The 21,237-nt window shown below is 40.3% G+C and overlaps 1 protein-coding gene across 4 annotated transcripts in view; it reads right to left on the bottom strand.

Moving 5' to 3' along the window:
- LOC128738441 (sodium-dependent nutrient amino acid transporter 1) overlaps positions 1-21,237 on the bottom strand; it is a 239,067-nt gene that overhangs the window by 115,393 nt on the left and 102,437 nt on the right. For all 4 annotated transcript variants that reach the window (XM_053833572.1, XM_053833568.1, XM_053833571.1 and 1 more), the window contains one exon: positions 11,785-12,273. In XM_053833572.1, the coding sequence (XP_053689547.1) occupies positions 11,785-12,255 (471 nt within the window). In that variant the 5' untranslated portion in view covers positions 12,256-12,273. The remainder of the gene's footprint in view (positions 1-11,784; positions 12,274-21,237) is intronic.

Consider the following 21,237-nt stretch of genomic DNA (forward strand, 5'->3'; position numbering starts at 1 on the left):
ACCAAAAAAAAAAAAAATTCAGTACGGTGTGTAGTTTCTGAGAGAAAGGTTCATAAAGCTTGAAAATCTTGTTTTTACAGGAGCGGCGGTTTATTCCAGCGAGGTTTTTCCACGCCGCAGTGGAATGCTTCTGTGTTCGATCGTTTTTCGGTCAATTCCCGTGGTCGGATCATTACAAAATTAGTATCAAAATAAACGAAAAAGACTGCAGAATCAAAATCTGAAATAAAACATATTTGACTTTTTCAAAAATTGTGGTCGCTTATGTCTCTTTAAAAAGAAATGAGAACCGGGAAGCAAGACAGAAGTTTAACAGAAAACGTCATGCTAAAGTTCGTTTACGTTTTTTCGATTCGCACTCATTTGGACGCATGGTAACACTCAGGGTACAGCAACACGGCAGCTTAATTGAATCTAAATTACATTATAAGAATGAATTCACAAAACGAGTTCACTATGTGCTGTCAACATGTTGACCCGCATTTTTGTCAATGTTGTACTATATCGTCGGCGTGGGTAAATGACTACGGCGTAGAGATGGTCGGGTATGAAAATTTGAATACCCGAACCCGACCCGTACTCGATCAAGAAAAAAATTAAAAATCCGTACCCGACCCGAACCCGCAAGTTTATTATTTTTGATACCCGAACCCGACCGCAACCCGACGGGTACGGGACGGGCCCGGGTACCCGACCATCTTTAGTGTTAAATGTCGTCAATAGAGATACCCGACCCGTACCCGGTTTCAAAAACAAAAATTACAAACCCGTACCCGACCCGAACCCGCAAATTAATTTTTTTCGACACCCGAACCCGACCCGAACCCGGCGGGTACGGGTACGGGTGCGGGTTTCGGGCAAATTTTCCGCTACCCAACCATCTCTACTACGGCGGCGTGGGAAAAAGGACCTAAGCGCCGCGCCGGTTCTAAATCATCGGCAGCAGCGGCGCGGCGCGGCGGCGTACACCTCTAGCTACAGCCATTTTTCTAAAAAAATATGGTTTATTCAAATGTCAATAACTTAAAAACTACTCAAAAGCAGCAAATCAAATTTTGTATAAATGTTTAGTGGCCTCCGAAATTAATTGAGATCACATCGGTCTAGGTTGGCCCTTTTTTGCTAAACCGTTTTGTTCAATATTCAATATTCGGTAAAAATTACCGTTTACTTACAAAAATCATAATTTTGACGTAAATGGAATGAAGGAGGACAGAGATCGTGAAAGAGCAATCATTCCTAGCTAATGACACGCGCAAGTTTTATTAGAATGTAAAACAAGCTCGTATGTGTTACATACGGAAACTTAACGTGCGCAGGGACGAGGAAAGCTATCTGATCACGAGCGCGAGCTTGTTGACAGGTGGAAGCAGTTGTTCGATGAATACCTACGAAGGCAAAGTTACAAAAGGAGGTGGAACGGAAGTTAACCCAGAAATCATCATGGAAAATAATAATATAACAGCCCCTGAGTACACTGGGTTATTCCCAAGATGTGATAGTAGGAGAAATAAATAGAAGGAGTGGTTCGTCCCATCTACAAAAAATGTGGTCGGGTGGACTACTGCGACTATCGCGGCTTATCGATGGTAGACACCGTCTACAAGGTACTCTCCCAGACTCTGTTATACCGGCTGTCACCAATAATACAAGGTTTCGCAGGGAATCAAGTGGGCAAGTCGCACCATTACGGACCAAACTTTCGAATGGTATCTGTCAGATCTTGCAGAAGTGTTGGGAGTACAACATGCCCTCGTATCACATTTTTATTGATTTCAAAGCAGCATATGATACAGTCGAACGAGACCAGCTATGACACCTTACGCATGAGCGTGGTTTACCGGATAAACTGAAGCAACAGATCAGTGCTGTGAGTGGATCGAGTGATGTGTATCGTGCGCGTCTCAGAGACACTTTCGAGTCCCTTCGAGACGCGGCAAGGGTTTTTTTTTAATCCTCTTTATTTTTAAAATTTTATATGTACATGGTCAAATTGTGTATCAAATTCGCAACATTCTGGCTTGATTGAGGTGTTTCGTTTATGAATATAATATATCTAATGAACATCTTCATTATTCTTCTCATGCCGTTTGGATGATTTGCTCTTTGCAGCTCTGGGTATTGTAAAGTCTTGAAAGATTGAATTCTAGCTATGCTTGATAATTCTGTGAATATGTAATTCCATAGTGGTTGAATATACGTGCACTCTGAGTATTTATGTTCCAGTGTCTCAACAGCGTCACAATTCGCACAGTTGGGCGTGTCTCTGCGGTTCTCTCTGTGATTCAGCTGGTGATGGTCTAGTTTTTCGTTGCAGAGTAGGTAATATACAGGGTTGAGACAAAATGACGGCATGCTATTCAACATCGCTCGTGATCCGACAAACGGGCATCGAAACGAAAGGCACGATCTTCAGTAAAACTGGTCAACTCCTAGGCTTCGCAGATAACTTTGATATCATAGATAGGATCATTGCGACGGAAGAGGTAATCTACGCCAGATTAAAGGCGTAGTCTAGGAGGATGACAGCGATGAACTAGAAATAGGAGATGAGTATGTGCATTTGGGATTGTTTGTGACCAATGCTTTGGACAGCATTGGAGAAAAGGTAGGAGTCACGACAACTTGTTAAGCGTAGCTACCTATTACCCCCTCCCCCCTTCCTTTCCACTCTTTCCCCTCCATTCCCAAATAATCCTTCTTCATTACTTTCCCTTACCGTCCCTTCGTCAATTGTAGAACCATCGTTTCAAAATATTAATATATGCCTAACCGCATTTCAAGGTCATGACTAAAATCACGAGGTTTGGTCAAAGTTTTTTATTTGCCACTTACTGCAGTCAGCATCGTATTACATATCGGAGTACCTATCCACTGCGTCTTGAAACATTTCTAATTACATGTAACTGTGGATAGTACACTGCCGCTACTCGCATAACAGTCCCATTTGCTATCGAGTTTTCTATATTTCGGGACAGTTATGCGTGTGGCGGCAGTATTCAGTAGCATCAATCTTTAATTAATGTAATCTAATCTAATCTAATCTAATCTCTAACGCAACCAGTTTTTGAAAACATTCTCAAAAATGACGATTTTCACAATCTATAATTTGTCTTAGCAACGGCCAAGCCATTTGCGTGGAAACAGAAATGATACCTAATTCCATTTAACTCCTTGAAGTCAAGGGGAAGGAAGAAAGCGTTGACATCCCGTACCAAACGGTTCCTATATTATATATCTACGGTCGTTAGAACTATTTTTGCTAATCAAAGTTAGGTGGTACTTCGGATACCCGGGGATAGCTTAAAGGCATTTAGACCAGACTACTGGCTGAAATAGGCCAAGGATATAGCGCCTTATTTCGCTCAAAATACCAAAAATATTATTTTTAAATAAACTGTGGATCATAAAGTCGTGTGGTTTAATGGATTGCCTAAAACTTAACGATAGCTTCTCGGGTACCTAATTACAAATCGAAGTATTTCCACGTTGACCACGTTGGAGGCGCTAGGTAGGAACTTAGGAAAGCCAGAGCTATGTTGAGTGCTTTTTCCAAGTTACCTTACCCATTACATTAGCAGTAGCCAGTATCAATCTTTATTTATGTAACAAAAATTTCTTTGTTAAGATCTCCCATAAAATCTGCCATTGTGTTTAGCATAGGAACAAGACTAAAAATTACTTTGAAACATAGCACCACTGAAAAGTTTGCTCAACAATAAACACGTGATGAAATAACAATGGTTGTATGTGTGGTTGATGGACTTGCGGAATCGTAATCGATACATAAATTAAGGAAAGCCAATTGCTTGCTAAAATGGCAGGTTTTGTTCCTAGCCCGGCTATTGTTAGGCTCTATTATGGCCAAGCTGATGAAGAAAACCACTCGAAAGTCATTTCGATTCGAGTACGAATCCAATTTGCAATCAAAATGCCATCAAGTACCTATGGGTTATCTAATTCGGAGATGCAGCCAAAAACTCCCAACGGATTATCGGATACGTCTGGGCATAATTATGAAAGGCGAGGCAGCTTCGCAATGAGAGATAAGTTGTTTGATTTTTCAAGAGTGAAAAGCGCGTATGTAATGCCGTACTTTGATAGAATCGAAAAACTTTTCAAATGAACTTTGCAGGTTTCCGACAACATATCGGAAGACGTAAAAGCTAACCTGCGCTACCGCAGAATAGTAATTAAGCTGTGCAGAACCGTCAGCTTAGTGCTTGTAGGAATATCCTATGTCATAGGCAGTAATAATGTGCGGTAATGGTTAACGATTCGTAGCGCATAAAAGAACAACAAAAGTCCGAACAATGCAGTGTTATTATTTATGTGCTTTTGCACATGCACATTGAGTTGGTGTTACTTCAGATGTTTTGCAAAAACTTTCAGGCACTTTAAGAAACGTCATAAAGAAGTGAGTTTACCCAATTACACGGTAAGCATAGTTGCTTTGCTACTGTCAGAAACGGTTCCACGCGGACTTCGTGCGCGTCCCGACCTGGATGATAGCCAGTGGACTCCGAAGTGGAGGTCGTGTACACCCGCCAAACGGCATCACCGCAAAGTTAAAAATCTTCAACCGTACGGTACACGATGGGCGGAACGTGCCGTTCCGTTTTTCGCTGGAAAACGTGTGCTTTGTGATGCTCGCAGACAAGCGTGGAAATTATCGTCTTGCCCGCCCGAGCCGTAGGGCCGGCGGGTGCGAGCCGAGCGAGTACGGCCTGAAAGCTGAACTGGGCGGGCGGATGTCATTTGTTCACCGGAGAGGAAGAGGCCTGTTGTAAGAAGTGGACCGTGTGGGTTATTTTAAATAAACCTTCAGTGTAGAGAGTCGAAAACAAGAGATCAACCGAACGGACAAGCAGCATGAAACTGTACACGATTGGGATGTTTACGTAGGGATAATAATTTCGCGTAGGTTGCTGATATTCTAGTATTTGTTACGCTGGAATAAATAAATTATGGAAAAAGTTGAAAACGAATGTTTTGTGTTTCGTATTACTGCAGTAATTAACCAAAACCCTCGCTAGTTTACATGAGAAATAAAATAAAGAGCAGAACAGAATGATTTCAGAACTGTTCGAAAAACTTATACTGGCTCGACTAGGATTGGCTCTCCAGTGCGATCATCATTTAACTATATTAGTCGTGTTCATTCACCAAATCCAACACGAAACAGTCAGAGAGTCAAGGTATACTTTCCAACGAATAATCGAAAACAAGAGTATTAGACGTAAGCTTTTACTCTGATTAGTTTTTCAGAAAAGCATTCCAATGTGCTTCATGGAATTTCTAAAAATAGTCGTTTAGCTTTTGCGTGGGAATTTGGCAGGAAGATAGAAGTATCAGACCTACTGCTGAAATCGATGATTCTCGTCTCGTGTCTCGAAATACGACCACTTCAGCCGGACTTCTAGGATTAGGATCTTCTAGTTAAATTTGGAAATATTGCATCAAATTTTCAAATCATTGTATGGTTCAGTTTGAAAATATGAAAATATTGTTCCATTTTCAATATTGCAATGTTCAATCGATTCTGACAAAATTTGGGACACTTATCTAAAACACATAAAATATACGACCACAGACTAAGTCTGTGATACGACCCTTACATTTTCCTTGTTCTTTCTAAAACCGCAGAACTACAAGTAAAAATTCGGTGTTTTACTTCTTTTATTCGCCAAAAATTGAAAAGAAACCGTTGAGCCGGCCAAGATTTGTCATCTAACCAAATATACTTCAAATTATATAAATACATATAAATTTTGAAATATGAATTTTACAATGTGTTCTTTACCCTTTTAGTCTGCTTTCAGGAATATTTAGTCCTATTCAGTATACACGTAATAATATCCATAGCATTGAACAGTAACCTATTGTAAACACCTTTCGAAATATTGACTACTGCAACACAGGATTTCCATATTATTGAACGTTGCAACGCTATCGCTTTCCAGCAATCAGTGAAAACACTTTCCGTATGCAAAAATTACACAAGCATCTTCGCTTCAAGTGTGTAAACTCGGTGCAAAATGCCAAGCAAACATAATTTGGCCGCACCGGCGAACATTCCGCCAGTTTTCGCTTTCAGTGTTATTGTTTGTGTTTTTCCTCTTGCTGCGGAGCAAAACAGTAAACATTGCTGAGGCGATTTTACGATTCCTTTGCGCGGTTTGAAATACCTACTAATGGTATAGATACCTACCGTTCGAGTGCCGATACCGATTGGGGAGAAACAGACTATTATCTCGCTACTTGAATATCGTTTCGCTTGTTATCTATCGGTGCTGTCGGCAAAAGATCTCGTCGATAGTGGGTAGAACTCATCAGTTGAAAATGCAAGCCAACAAGTAGATAGCAACAAACCATCTAGATATATGAAATTATAACAAATTTCTAATAATAAAACTAGCGTTTTATAGAAGGTTAAATTCATAAAAATAATGAGAGTATTAAGTTTGAATATAAAACTCGAAATTCGCATTAAAATGTTCAACGCTTCCACAGACGAGCTTAACTCCCGGCTGAAATGAAAATAAAATCACTCTGCTCAGTTTACCTTCCAGGCAAGAGGTAATTATACCGTTTCCGGGATGACAGCCTTCATCAAACAGAAATTATAGAGTGTTTCTAATGCCTTAGACGTCGCAGACTATACATAGAACCAATTATGCGAAAAATTACCCTGCCAATCGTGTGATGAATTGCAACCAACCCACAGGATTAATGTATACGGTGTAAGCAAATAAGCGAATAATGAGAAAAATGAATAAAATCAGCAACGCATTTGCCATTAGTGATCTCTTTCTCTGAGCCGTGGCTTGAACATAAGTAAAAAATAATTGGGTGAACTGTCGCATAGAAGGTATTTGATTTGTAATTTGTAATTCGTAACATAAAACGCGGAACGGCACAGCATAACGGTTACGTACATACATGCAGTTAAAATTTTAATTTGATAAAACTATTGACGAGTTTCAGAAAATCACCTCGCCTATTCAACAATCATTTCAAGTGAACAAATCTTCGGTGAGAATTGTGGCGATTTTCTATTTTATGATAAACTGTCATTTTACAGCGAAAATATCAGCAAAAATTTATCTGGTTTTTTGCTGAAAGCAAGCAAATACAAATAACGGTGATGACATTATAGCACATAAAAATTCATGGAGGTAACTGTTTTCAAATTTAAAAAAATAGGCAGTAGAAAATTGCCACGATAAGAAGAATGTTCAACTAAACCGATAACGGTGGATTTGAGACAGTAATGTCATCCTCATTCTGCCAATCATGCCAGTGACGCTTGATATGGAGAAAATTGTCCAGATTTGTTAATCCTCTATCAGGTAACACCATCTGTAGACAGCCTTCGCACTTCGAGCTTCAGAGCCATATAGGGTTTTTTTCTAATTCTCGTCGTAATAAGTAAAGCCATTCCAATTTTCATCATTTATTGGATGGATTTAATGAATACTCCAAAACTACTTATACTGATCTGACTAAAACACACTTACCTTCCGATCCGCGAACTTTGAAATCACTGAAAAGCGATTATTAAAGCATATTATTGAAATTACGCAACTGACTTTATTTCTAAAATTCGTCGGACTGTTTTAAAATCCGTCCATCAAAATTTTTCATCGTCCGAACTAAAAATCGCAACAATGTTTACGAAGCTAACGCGCATGTATTTGTGTAGGACAGCATGACAAATGTTATTCTGCAAAATTTCTGCAGGTCAGGCAAGTTTTCATGGCTGTAGAATAACGACAATGCCTTGTGTGAGTTATTTTCATTTATGAATGACGGAAATTAAAACGATTGGTCGACATTTTCTTCTTTGTCGCACAAAAAAACGTAGGAAATTTGGCTGGTAGGACTTCTTTAATGATAAAAATCATTTAAGTAGATCTCAGCTCACTTTGATTGATCGCGTATGATACACAACAAACTAGAATATTAGGGAATAACTAGTTTAGCATTGTGTGTCATAAAAATGCTGATATTTTTAATTATTTGTGTTGGATAGGACGGGAATAGGCAATTACGACGAAGCAGCAACATACCCTAGCTGTTTTTGGCTCTACGCTTACAAGAGTTTTACGTTTGATTAAAGACAGAAAGCGAAAACACCGCAAATATTGGGTTCATCAATATCTACAAGATCGCAACATAAAAGAAAGTGTCCCCACAACCTTCAACGATTTGTTGAATAATCGTCTTTTTTTTGAAGAAAATTTCCGCATGAGTTCTGCATCGTTTGACATGATTTTCAGACGGATTAAAAAATATTTGCAATGTAGGGTAAGTTCTTATTACTTAAACATTAAGCATCTATAAACTCTGTACTATTTCTAATTCAGACGAATACTCGACCAAATGATTTCACACCAGCAAAAAAGAAATTGGCAATTATACTAGAATTTTTGACTTCCGGAACATGGCTTATTCCGGAATATGGCTTCAATTTACCGAATAAGTGAAGCGTCATTTGGAATCGTCATTGATCAGGTTTGCGCCGCGATAGATTACACATTCCAGGACCGTTCATGGAATTCTCAAACGATAACTGGTTGTGCGTTGCTGGCAAATTCAACCAACGTTGAGATTTCCCGAATTGCTTGGGAGCGATTGACGCGGACGCTTTATACCTATAACTTGTCCACGAAATTCTGGGAGCCGAAGCTTCAACTGAAAAACCGTTAACTTCAGCGGAAATCGATACACAACACAGCACGTTAACCTGTAAAATTCACTGCTCTAAACACAAGGAAATATTTGCAAAATCCGAAAACTTTCGCAATTTAGCCCGTGAAAAAACTTCCTCGACCTGCTCTTCGCTCTTTGCAGAAGCGCAAGTTATTTTTTTTTTATTAAAGCAGAGGAGCGTTTGGTGCGAAAAATGTTAGACTGAATACTGGGCAAGTTTTCGATCTGCGGCTAAAAATATTGGGTTTAGTTTGTGGCACTGGGACTCCAACCCAGAATTTCTCCCAGTCTCAGTCTCAGTCTCAGTCCCAGTCCCAGTCCCAGTCCCAGTCCCAGTCCCAGTCCCAGTCCCAGTCCCAGTCCCAGTCCCAGTCCCAGTCCCAGTCCCAGTCCCAGTCCCAGTCCCAGTCCCAGTCCCAGTCCCAGTCCCAGTCCCAGTCCCAGTCCCAGTCCCAGTCCCAGTCCCAGTCCCAGTCCCAGTCCCAGTCCCAGTCCCAGTCCCAGTCCCAGTCCCAGTCCCAGTCCCAGTCCCAGTCCCAGTCCCAGTCCCAGTCCCAGTCCCAGTCCCAGTCCCAGTCCCAGTCCCAGTCCCAGTCCCAGTCCCAGTCCCAGTCCCAGTCCCAGTCCCAGTCCCAGTCCCAGTCCCAGTCCCAGTCCCAGTCCCAGTCCCAGTCCCAGTCCCAGTCCCAGTCCCAGTCCCAGTCCCAGTCCCAGTCCCAGTCCCAGTCCCAGTCCCAGTCCCAGTCCCAGTCCCAGTCCCAGTCCCAGTCCCAGTCCCAGTCCCAGTCCCAGTCCCAGTCCCAGTCCCAGTCCCAGTCCCAGTCCCAGTCCCAGTCCCAGTCCCAGTCCCAGTCCCAGTCCCAGTCCCAGTCCCAGTCCCAGTCCCAGTCCCAGTCCCAGTCCCAGTCCCAGTCCCAGTCCCAGTCCCAGTCCCAGTCCCAGTCCCAGTCCCAGTCCCAGGCCCAGTGTCCTCTCCAGAGAAATCTACAATCGTTCTTCTGCTTTTATGAAAAAACTTGATCAAGACGATAATATTAAAAACGATCAGAAGGCATTCGTTCTGCTATACAATCGGAGGTATGACTGAACCAACTGCTGGTTGTGTTATGGATAGCGTTCGTATTCCACCACTAAACGGATGGTGTGAATGCGCGGTGATGAGACTGCGGCAGAAAAAAGGATCGGGAAAAAAGTGCAATTTTCATTCAAGATTGTTGGCTTGATTCATATAATTGATGAATTGTTTGTTAACAAAAATAACTTTGGTGAAATCAATACTAAGTTTAATTGGGATAGCTCAAAAATACAATTATAATACTTGTGCGATGGAAGTTTTACTAAACAGCAAAATCTGCAAGGCTAGCAAAGACAGTACATAGGGTATGTTGCTAGATTGTCGTAATTGCCTATTCCCGTCCTATCCAACACAAATTATTAAAAATATCAGCATTCAGTTATTTCCTAATAGTTTAGTTTGTTGTCTATCAAATGCGATCAATCAAAGTGAGCTAAGATCTATTTAAATGCTTTTTATCATTAAAGAAGTCCTACCAGCCAAATTTCCAACTGAAGTTTTTGGAGCGTCTTAGTAGAATACGAAACCTAAAAATAAAAAATAAGAAAACTTATCCAATTTAATTCTACTATGTGTATTTTATTCAATGACAGATACGTATTTCGCCTACGACTTGCAGGCTTCCTCAGTGTCTGCTTTCGAAAACAGACACTGAGGAAGCCTGCAAGTCGTAGGCGAAATACGTATCTGTCATTGAATAAAATACACATAGTAGAATTAAATTGGATAAGTTTTCTTATTTTTTAGTTTTACAAATTTCCAACGTTTTTTCGTGCAACGAAGGAGACAATAGGCCGTATGAATAAAAGAGTTAGAGTAAATGCTCCCATGCGATTTAAATGGGAAAAGCAAAGTAAACTTTTTTATTCATTGCATTGTCGTTATTCTACAGCCAGGAAAGCTTGCCTGACCTGCAGACATTTTGTAGAATAACATTTGTCATGCCGTCCTACCAAATACATGCGCGTTAGCGTTACATCCAAAGAGGATCGGGTTTTTAATGCGGTAAAAGCTCATAACTTCACATTTCACGCTCACAATCAGCCAATTTTGTTTACACTAGTTCGTAAACAAATTAAGCAAACCCTGCAGTCGGCGGCAGTCGTCTATATTTCCTATCGAGGCAAATAGCTTCAGATCATCGGCGTACACTAACCTACAGCCAGTACCCAAAAGCAGCGCAATATTGTTGAAGAACAGCTAGAAAAGCAATGGTCCCAAATTACTACCCTGAGGAACTCCAGACTTATTAATAAACATAGATGAAACACTGGATCCAAGTTGCTATACAAATGAAAAAAAAAGACTTCAAGAATAGTACCTGGTAGGTTTTACTACCCCTGCCATATTCACCACCATTCTGCACTGAAACAGCTACAGACTATCATTTAAGTCGATCAATGTTAAATCTCTTCAATTGGTTTGAGTCTTGCTTGACCCCGAAGGACAAAGGTTTTTCCATTGCAAAATTACATGTTATTACATTACATTGCAAAATTACATGTTACAGGCAGACAATATTTTGAATTTATTTATTTTATAAAATTATTAAAGCAATATTTGCAAAAAAAGTTAACCACTAGTAAACCCGATACCTAAGCAGTTGTTCAAGGAAGTTATGACTCTTCTTGAAACCCGTTAATAAGTAAACTTCAGGATTCTAAAATAAACAGAATTTTTGCGTTACGCATGCATGCTGCATGCTGGAAATAAAAAATTTTCTCTTTCCAAGAGTAATATAAAGAACACGACCAACGGCGTCACGCAAATGAACACAAGCGGATCATTTCATAACGTAAAACCTTTTTCAGCAAATTGAAACAATTTGAATCAACACAAAGTCTCTGGCAATAATGGCGCTAACTTTGAACGAGTATAGTGCCACTCTATTGAAATGATTGTTTTGAAGCTTGTTTCTTATCAACAGCTCCCAACTGTGACAACACAAATTTAGGATATATTTAGTAGCATCAGGTACAGAGTTGATGACTAACCTGTTTGTTTGACTGATCATCACTTTCCGCGGCCACATTACTCTGAGATGTGACTTTTGTGGACAGGAGCTTCACGGTGGAACCATTCTGTATTACACTGGAATTGTTCGCATTGGTCGGTGAGGACAGATAGCGCAGATCGTTGGCCGTCGGAATGCCGGCCGTCGTCGTACTGGCGTTGTTGTCGATGATGCTGCTGGCGCTGTGGTTGCTGTTGGCAATGGCGTTGCTGGTGTAGTTGTTGAACGCTGTGTGGGTGGTCCAGATCGGGGTAGTGGCAGTCGGTTTAAACGATTGCTTCCGGTTCGTTAGCCTGTCGATGGTTAGCGCTTGCCCCGGTCTGGACCCCATTAATCCGCCAGTGTTGTAACCGGCGGCGGCTTCGGCGGATTTTTTCCGTTCCGACGTGAACGAGATGGTTCCGTCGGAAAAACGGTGAAAGGTCAGGTTATCGTCGGATAGGAAGGACATTGACGTTACGCTCGATATCTGTAGGTAGTAAAAGAAATATAGAAATAATTTTCAATATAAAGCTGATTGAAATGTAACAAAGAAAAAAATAATTGAAACGCTCGAAATCACACATCCATTGTACCGTAACAAATAAAACTACAGCGATGGCTTAGATGCCACAAATCAATCCAGTAACATTATTATAAATCTTGTAACCTTAATTTCCGCTTTTTGCTTTCCAGCATATCGTTACATGCCTTACACTGAAAAACATGTAAACAGCTAAGGAAAACACCGCTTGGGCACTTTCTCAATTACTTTAGGATACTTTTATAACACAACTTGCAGGCAGCAGGGGCAGTGCACGTGGTGAAGCATTGCATTACAGAGACAGAACAGGAAATTATAATGAGTGCAATTTTTCCATTTCATTTGCTAGTTAGGTAGCTCATAAACTTAATTTTTCAGAAGCCACTGAAACATATGTCCTTTTCAGACGTACCAATCGCTGCAACAAACCACACTAAGCTGATGTCATTCTGATGCAATGCAATGTATGGATTCCCGGAATGCACATTTATGCGTTCGACACGTGATTGCTTCCGTCTCATTTCCAGTTCGTGACGTTCGACTGGAAAGAGTGGCACCATTCGAAACGCTCTTTGCGATGGATGATGGCTTGAAACACTTGAATCAACACAACGTGCAGTTCGTCTTAGTAGCGGATGTGCCATCTAGGCATTGGGTGAAAACGGAACATTCAATCGACTGTGGTGAACCGCAATAATGGCTGAATAAAATGTAAATTTAGTTGGAACATCGGAAAGTACCGTATAGAAATATCGTTCGGCCGGAACTTCTAAACGATTGATTTTTCGTCCTATCATGTTCAAAGAAACAGTGGGACTTGTTTGAGGCTGCCAATAAAATGCTTTTTGAAATGAAACTTCAATTAGATGTCAAACAACACTAGAATTGCCATAAAACTAATAGTATGAATGATGCATTGGTATGTAATTATAATTTTACGAGCGACATTTGCGTGTCAATGAATGCTGCTCAACATAGCATTGCATATGAGTGGAAATAAATGGCAATATGAATCGTACCTGAAATGATGATCTGGGCAGAAAAATAAATAAATATGGATGTTTTGATATACAATCGGAAAGCGTGATTGATTGCCATGATGATGCAATCGAACCAATTTCAGTGCAGCGGATAGACTACCATAATAAAGATAGGGACTTTGCCTCTATAGGACTCATTAAATGTTTTTCCACATTCGTGTCAAATAAATAAATCAAGTGACTGGTCGTGCATGCCAAAAAATATATAAGTATTATTTATGTATTAAAAAGGAAAAAAAATAAAAAATTCGTTCTTATGTTTCATTTGTGGAATACTGAGATGTATAATGTATAAGCATTAAGCTGGACAATTAATACACGGAATCGTTACTAAAATGCTTTGAAAACAAATTGTTTGGAAAGCATCCTATTTCAATGGTGAAAATAAATACAACATTACGATTAATCAAGATTTAAAAACTCGTAACATATGGAAACCGACATATAGAAATCTGAAACATTGGACGTTTAATGTGTTCAAATTTGCAGTTGTTTAGTTGTAAACCACCAATCCAGTTTTGGATTAAAAAAGGATTTTACCGTATCGGATTTCAAAGAATGTGAAATACTGCGAAAAATAAACAACCCAAACATACCGTTTCAGATACTTTAGTGATTTTTGTCAATGGAACGCTGTATATTGAATATGGCCGATACGCGATTTCACCAAGACGGCGCTATTTGCCACAGAGCAATCAACAGACCAATTGTGACACTGTAAATTGGTTAGTAAACGGCTGAATAATTCATATCGTTGGTGCGTCTTGCAATTGCAGATATAAATGGTCCTTAGCCATTTATCTTATAATAACTTCTATCCCTTGCTCCTAATGGTACCAGCCGGGAACTCGTGCGAATGCCGAGGCCTGCTACGAGGGGTGCTGCCTTGTCAGCCCGGAGCGTCGGTTAGCATGTCTGGAGTACCGACGCAATTTAAAGTACAGACGCCACAGAGAGAAGAACTACCTAATTTGGCAACACTGTTCTAAGTGTTTTGATTTAAAATATTTTGGCAACCAGTCACAATTGAATTGATCGCTCTGTGATCAGTAGAAAGTTGAGTAAAGCGAGGTGAGGAGCGAGGAGTGTGCCGTGAACTTTTGCAGATTACAAGGCATATTTGCAAATTAACCTAGGAATGCCCATGGAAGATAGTAATGTCCTAGCACCTGATCTCCAAGAAGTCAAACGAGAAATCGGGCTGCTGAAGACCAATAAAGCCGCTGGGAAGGACCGCCTACCGGAAGAGCTTTATAAACATGGCGAAGAAACGCTAGCAAAGGCTCTACACTGAGTTACATCGAGGATTTGGGAGGAAGAAAAGCTACCGGAGGAATGGATGGAAGGAGTGGTTTGTCCCATCTACAAAAAGGGTGATCGGCTAGACTGCTGCAACTATCGCGGTATTACGCTGGTAAACGCCGCCTACAAGGTACTCTCCCAGATCCTGTTACGCCGGTTGTCACCGATAGCAAAAGGTTTCGTAGGGAATTATCAGGTGGGTTTCATGAGAGCTCGCGCAACTACGGACAGATCTGACAGATCTTGCAGAAATTTCGGGAGTACAACGTGCCCATGCATCACATCTTTATTGATTTCAAAACAGCATACGATACAATCGATCGAGAAAAGCTAACGCATATATAGCACGAAAACAGTTCCAGTCCGGACCAACTGACTCGGCTGATCGGAGCTACACTGGATTGAGTGATGTATTTTTTACGCATCTCTGGGACACTCTCGAGTCCCTTCAAGATGCGGCGAGAGTTGAGACAAGGTGACGGTTTATCCTGCATGCTGTTCAACATCGCTCTTGAGGGGGTGATCCGACGAGCGGGCATCGAAACGAGGGGTACGATTTTTACCAAGGGTAGCCAACCTCTAGGCTTTGCAGATGAGTTCGATATCATCGTCAGGAACTAATCTTGCAGAAAGATGCATTATATTTTTTTAATTATCTTTAAATTAAATTATGAATAATTAAATATATTTATTTTATTAAAACGACTAGTTTCCGAAAACTGCAAAATTTCGATAGCACGTTTATTTTATCCATCTATTATAACAATATGCACGATAAAATTTCATACACATATGCTGCAAACCAATAGAGACTGCCGAACATTTATTAATTATTCTATAGGATATTTTATTATGGTAGCAATAAACCAAATCGATCAGGATGATTTGACAGTAAAACATTAACTATTCTGCTCACGGAAATATTTTCAAGTTACCAAAGCTGGCTAAATGATTTAGTTTTTTACCAGAACAAACTGTGTGCTTTACAGCTTTGCAGCGAAAAGCTTCAATAAATTATAGCGCTTAAGTGGTGAATGACCCTTTGGGTTGAAACCACTCTAAATAAAATAAAATTATAGTGCTGATTCTTAAAGGGGTTAAAAAAACCTTCTGAATAGTGAGTCGGAAGGTAGTTTTATAGCGGTCATTGTTGAAGCTCATAGTTTTTTTTAGCGGTTTAATAAAATTGGCCATGTAAACCACTAGATGAACGTAATAAAACATAAAATTGCTACTTAGGAAGAGCCGCCGGTAAAGGCTGACTCCCGGCAGAACTCTACGAAAAAACTACAAGGTATACAGCCCAAAGAGTTGTACAAAAAGGTGACGTAGGACTATATCAGATCATTTGATCAAGGACTAATGTAAACTGCCATATAAGAATCTGTTAGTGCCATTGTTTAATTGAATTTAAAAGCCAAAGCACGTTCATCGCAAATATGACGTGCCATACGAATGTCCTTCTCTTTTGACATGAATGGCAACAGGCACGTAAGTTAGCGGCGTCGATTCACTGTCTTTTGCACCACAGCTTACCGCTTGTTACATAGCAGAAAATATGGTTCAAACGCAAAAATTTCTGCTTTATTTGTATGAAAGTCCATATCCTCAAACCATCATAAAATAAATTCATGTCTCCAAAAAACCCCACATGCCAAATTTGATTCCATTTGCTTGAGTAGTTCTAGAGTTATGAGGAAATTTGTATTTCATTTATATGGGAGCCCCCCCCCCCCTCTTAGTAAGAGAAAGAGTCTCAGAACACCATAGAAAAAAATCCTGCCTTCTGAAACCTCCACATGCAAAGTTTGGTTCCATTTGCTTGATGAGTTTTCGAGTTTTGAGTTTGTCAAAACTCAAGTTTGTCTTTAAAATTGCTGGTCATTTCATGTATCCAACGACATATAAATTGTCCAGTTTCGTTCAGTAGTTTAGTAGTTATTAGCATTTGAAATCTTTCATTCAAACGTTACACTTCTATTTTCGTTTTCACAAAGTGCTACCCAGTCCCAGTATAGTAAACAAAGACGTAGTCCTACGTCAAAAATAAGGGTAATTTACATTTGGGAGGAAGAAAAACTACCGGAGGATTGATAGAAGGTGTGGTTTGTTCCATCCACAAAAAGAGCCGATGATCGATATTTAGTTACCTCAGCATAAGGCTCAGCATCAGCGCTGTCTGCAAAATGCTCTCTCAGAACTTGTTACGTCGAGATTACGTAGAGTAGTACGTATCTGGTGAGTTAGATGAGGATCACTCTACACAGAAATATCGGGAATACAACGGGCCCACACATTATACTTTTGTGGATTTCAGGGCAACATATGATACAATTGAGCGCGAATAGCTATGGCAGCTAATGCACGAGAACGGTTTTCTGGACAAACTAACGCGGCTGATCGTAACAACCCTTGTGCTATGTTCGCGTTTTGAGGGCACTCTTGAGTCTTTTAGAATCACGCAGAGGGGATGAATTGTCCTGTATGTTACTTAACTTCGCTATTGAAGGTTTAATCCGTCGAACGGGTATCGAAACGGGAGGAATGATCTTCGGCAAAAAAATCAACTCCTTCGCAGATTTCGCAGATCACCTTGGGACCGTGGATGCAATCTACGCCAGACTATAAACAGAGGCTGGGACTGGGGAGGATTGGACCACAAATCAATGCATTGAAAACCAACTATATGGTAGGTAGAGGTTCCAGAGAAAACAATATTCGTCTTCCTCGGACAATGTCTACTAACGGCGATGAACTTGATGATATATGATGGTTGATGAGCTGAGATGAGGTTGAGATCGCTGTTCTGCTAATATGAGGAAGAAGATTCAACGACGCATTCAAGCTGGACTTTTCCTTGCTCAAAACGCTTCGATCAAACGCCGCCGCTTCAAGTTGACGATGCATAAAAGTGTACGAAAAGTGTTGCGTACTATTTTTGCCGGAGTATGAATGGAAAGTAAAGAGTGGCGTACGCGTATGAACCACCATCCGCAAACACTACTTGGAAAGAATCCCATCGTACACTTGGCAAAAGTCTGGGGGGCTACGGTGTGGCAGCTACGATGCCTGTGCAGCAAAATTGGTTCTCTTCAAGAACACCACCTGCACCGGGAATAGACGGGCCCAACTTGCTAGATGGCTCAACCAGATTGAAGCTCACTTGCGAGTGTTGAAATGCTCCAGGAATTGGCAACGATTAGCCCGGCCCGAGTACAATGGAAACATGTGCAATGGATACAGCACGAGCTACCCCAGCTCTATGCGACTAAAGAAGAACAAAAAGACGTAAACAGAAGAAAACAAAAGATTTTATAGATTGCAATTAAGGATTCTTGCAAATAAATGCGCAAATTGCAATAGTCTCACTGCTGTTTATATAGTTTGCTATACAATAATATCTGCCACAAATGTACTTTTTGCATTAGATTTGTTTATAATAGGCGTCGGTTTACGATTTGTTTCTGTAGATTAAAACCCAACTGGAAGCTTAGTCTTCCAGAATTGTTCAGCTCTTCAACTTACAGAACATAAAATTTGAATTACGATATTCTGTCTTGAATCCACGTAACGTAACATGGCCTTTTTCCACATAACACATTATACTAGACACAGTCTGATTGATTGACTATGATAAGTAGCTTTATGAGGGAGGCAACCATTTCCTATTAGAAGGATTAAGGTTGATTTTACCATCAATGACAGATTAAGACTGTCTCTCAACCAACTTTGCCACAACAGGGACAGGGATACCTGACAGAAGAGCGTAGGGAATGGTTGCAATAAACAAATATTTTTATTCACATAAATTTAATTGGAACGTAAACTGCACAGATCCATGCCACCAAGGGTGGCGTATCGTATTTTATTGGCGATAAAATGTTTAACGACGTTCGCGATTAGCTTTTGCTTAGCCCAAACGAAAGTAAATCCAACGTTCACCTGTAGGGCCAGCATCATGTGTACTTGAACGAGCTGGAACTCTACGAGAGCAATAAAAAATAAGTAATGAAATTGAGGAAAAAAATGAACAAACTTTTTGAACGCAAATACCCATGAAATTGAGCACGAATGCGTTTTTCCAACACGTGTTTCTTTCCCATAAAATACCGCAACGCCCTACACACGCCCGGTCACCAGTGTGTGTTGGGTGGACGGAAAAAAGCTCCGCCATACGCCAAACTGCATCTGAGAAATACGCGTAATACATTGCTTTGTGTGTGAATGACTCCGATGCAATTGTACTTATTGCACGTACTTGTGCCGAGCCAAGCCACGAAACCGTTATTGAGGTGGGGCGGCTGCGGTTATCAGTTAACAATCGAGCCACCCACTCAGAGCAATACTCATTAAGGTGCTTACATTTGTCTATTATCGAGTGGATCTCTGTTTACCGTTCGGATTGTAATTGCATATCAGCCGAACAGTACTGATAAGCTGGGTGGCAATGCATGGATTGGGAGTTACAATCCCGGTTAACAAATCCACAAGGTTAAACACCAATGTTTATTTTAGTTTTAATGTGATAAAATTAATTGGACAAATTAATGGCTTGCTCTTTAGAAACTATGTATGTCTGTTTCATTTGACGATTGAGAAAGCGTATTCATTTTAGGTTACGCAAAGCAAATCACTACACTGCTGGGATGACCAAGTTATTTTAGCCCTTGCAAACAAGCACAACAAACACAATCAGACAGCATCAAAAAATTAACGCCTTTCAAAGTGATCGCGCACAACCACGGTAGACGGTAACAGACCGTAGCATGTTGACACAGTATTCAATCGATTGAATCCCACCCCACCTAGTGACTGCTGCTGCATCTCATTGCAGGCAGGCAGGCCAATGATCGACAAGGCACGCAAATCTTATGCTTCGGAGATGGCCTAACCAGCAGTTAGCCCGTACCGGACCCTGGCTAGCGTTGATTGCTGCACTCAGTACCGCCGCGGTGGGTAATCATGTAATACACTTAAATAAACTAATCTGATCGATTACATCTCGGTAAGTAGGTTTCGAGTAGCCGCAGAAAAAAAAACTACAGATTGAATGTTCCAATTGGGGTAGGCTTGATCTGCGTACACTATTGGTGCAGTGCAAGTGGGGCAACTGTTAAGCAGCTGTTAAGCAGCTGATTCTTCAAGCAGTCAACTGGTGCGCAATCATGAGAAAGGAGTTTTTTTGAATGATCTACCTATTAGAAAACCCCATGAGATCATTAGACTCTTATATGATAGTTGTAAGCCGTTTATTCCAAGGACGAAGATAGCGAAATTTACAACCAATGCATTCTGGTTCATTACTGGATACTATCTAGAGTAAAATACCTAAAGCTTCTAGCTTGATTTATCATTTAAGTACCGACCTAGTAAATGGAAACAGACGAGATTATTTTGATTGCTACCAACCTGCCCTATTTAGGCTGGCCGGCCATTACGACAGCAAATGAAATGTGTCACTTTATTTTGGCGACAGCGACGTCACCAATGGTCGGTTATACAAGCTTTTAACAGAGTATTGTTGCTTGTAAATAGTTCTGCTTTGATCGTAGGGCAAAACGGGACTAGAAAGAGGGAACTATTGGCATACATGATGATTTTTGTAACCACCCTAACTCAGACAGAGGCACCCGAAGCTATAAATAAAATTTATAAGTATATTATAGGGCACGTGAGGGTATTTTCGGCCCATTAAGCGATTGCATCTATTTTTTCGGCCTATGACCTAGTTCTAGTGGAAGAACAGGTGATTTTGACGTTCTTTGAACAAAGAATAGTAGATTACTTACAGCAAAGATAAACAGACGAGACACTCGCGTTAATTCCATCGTTCCAATCAAAAACCACTCATTTTTCAAAAAAGCATGTTTCGCAACATGGCCAAACCGCGGCGCACGAGTATTGCTTCGAGCTTTCAGTGTAAAACCAAGGGGTTTCCAACAGCAATGATTACTACGCACCTTTGAAAAAAGTTACTTTTGATTACTTTACTGATTACCTCTGATTACCAGTAATCAATCTCTTGTGATTACTATAAATTAATCATGATTACCAATGATTACTTAAGATTATCATTGATTACTCTACTGATTACCATTGATTACCTAATTAATTCGAAAATGATTACAAAAGTAATCTCTGATTACTACGCACTTATACGCCTTACTGGAAACCCCTTGTGTAAAACCATACAAATGTAAAAACCCTACATCATAAAACGCTGCAAATGCGAGCTACTCCGCAACATGCATAACAGAGGGTGCTAGTGTGCAAGCAAAATTTGTAGTACGATGGTTTTTAAAGGATTTTCTTCGATGTGTCATGTCAGTTCGTCATTGCTTACAGTATTAAGAAATGAGTTATAACTTATTAAAATTGTATGTCGGCAAAGTATTTTTATTGGCGAAAGAAAAGGCAAATAGGCTAAATTTAGAAACTTGCTGAAAATACCCTCCCGAAAATACTTATTTCGAAAAGAATCAAACACATTAAATTAGTACAAAATCGGACCACTTTTAAAATTGGTTTTTTTGTGTCAATACTTTTCAAATTTCAGTATAAGTTGTAG

Source organism: Sabethes cyaneus, chromosome 2, assembly GCF_943734655.1.
Source record: "Sabethes cyaneus chromosome 2, idSabCyanKW18_F2, whole genome shotgun sequence".
NCBI classification, from domain to species: domain Eukaryota; kingdom Metazoa; phylum Arthropoda; class Insecta; order Diptera; family Culicidae; genus Sabethes; species Sabethes cyaneus.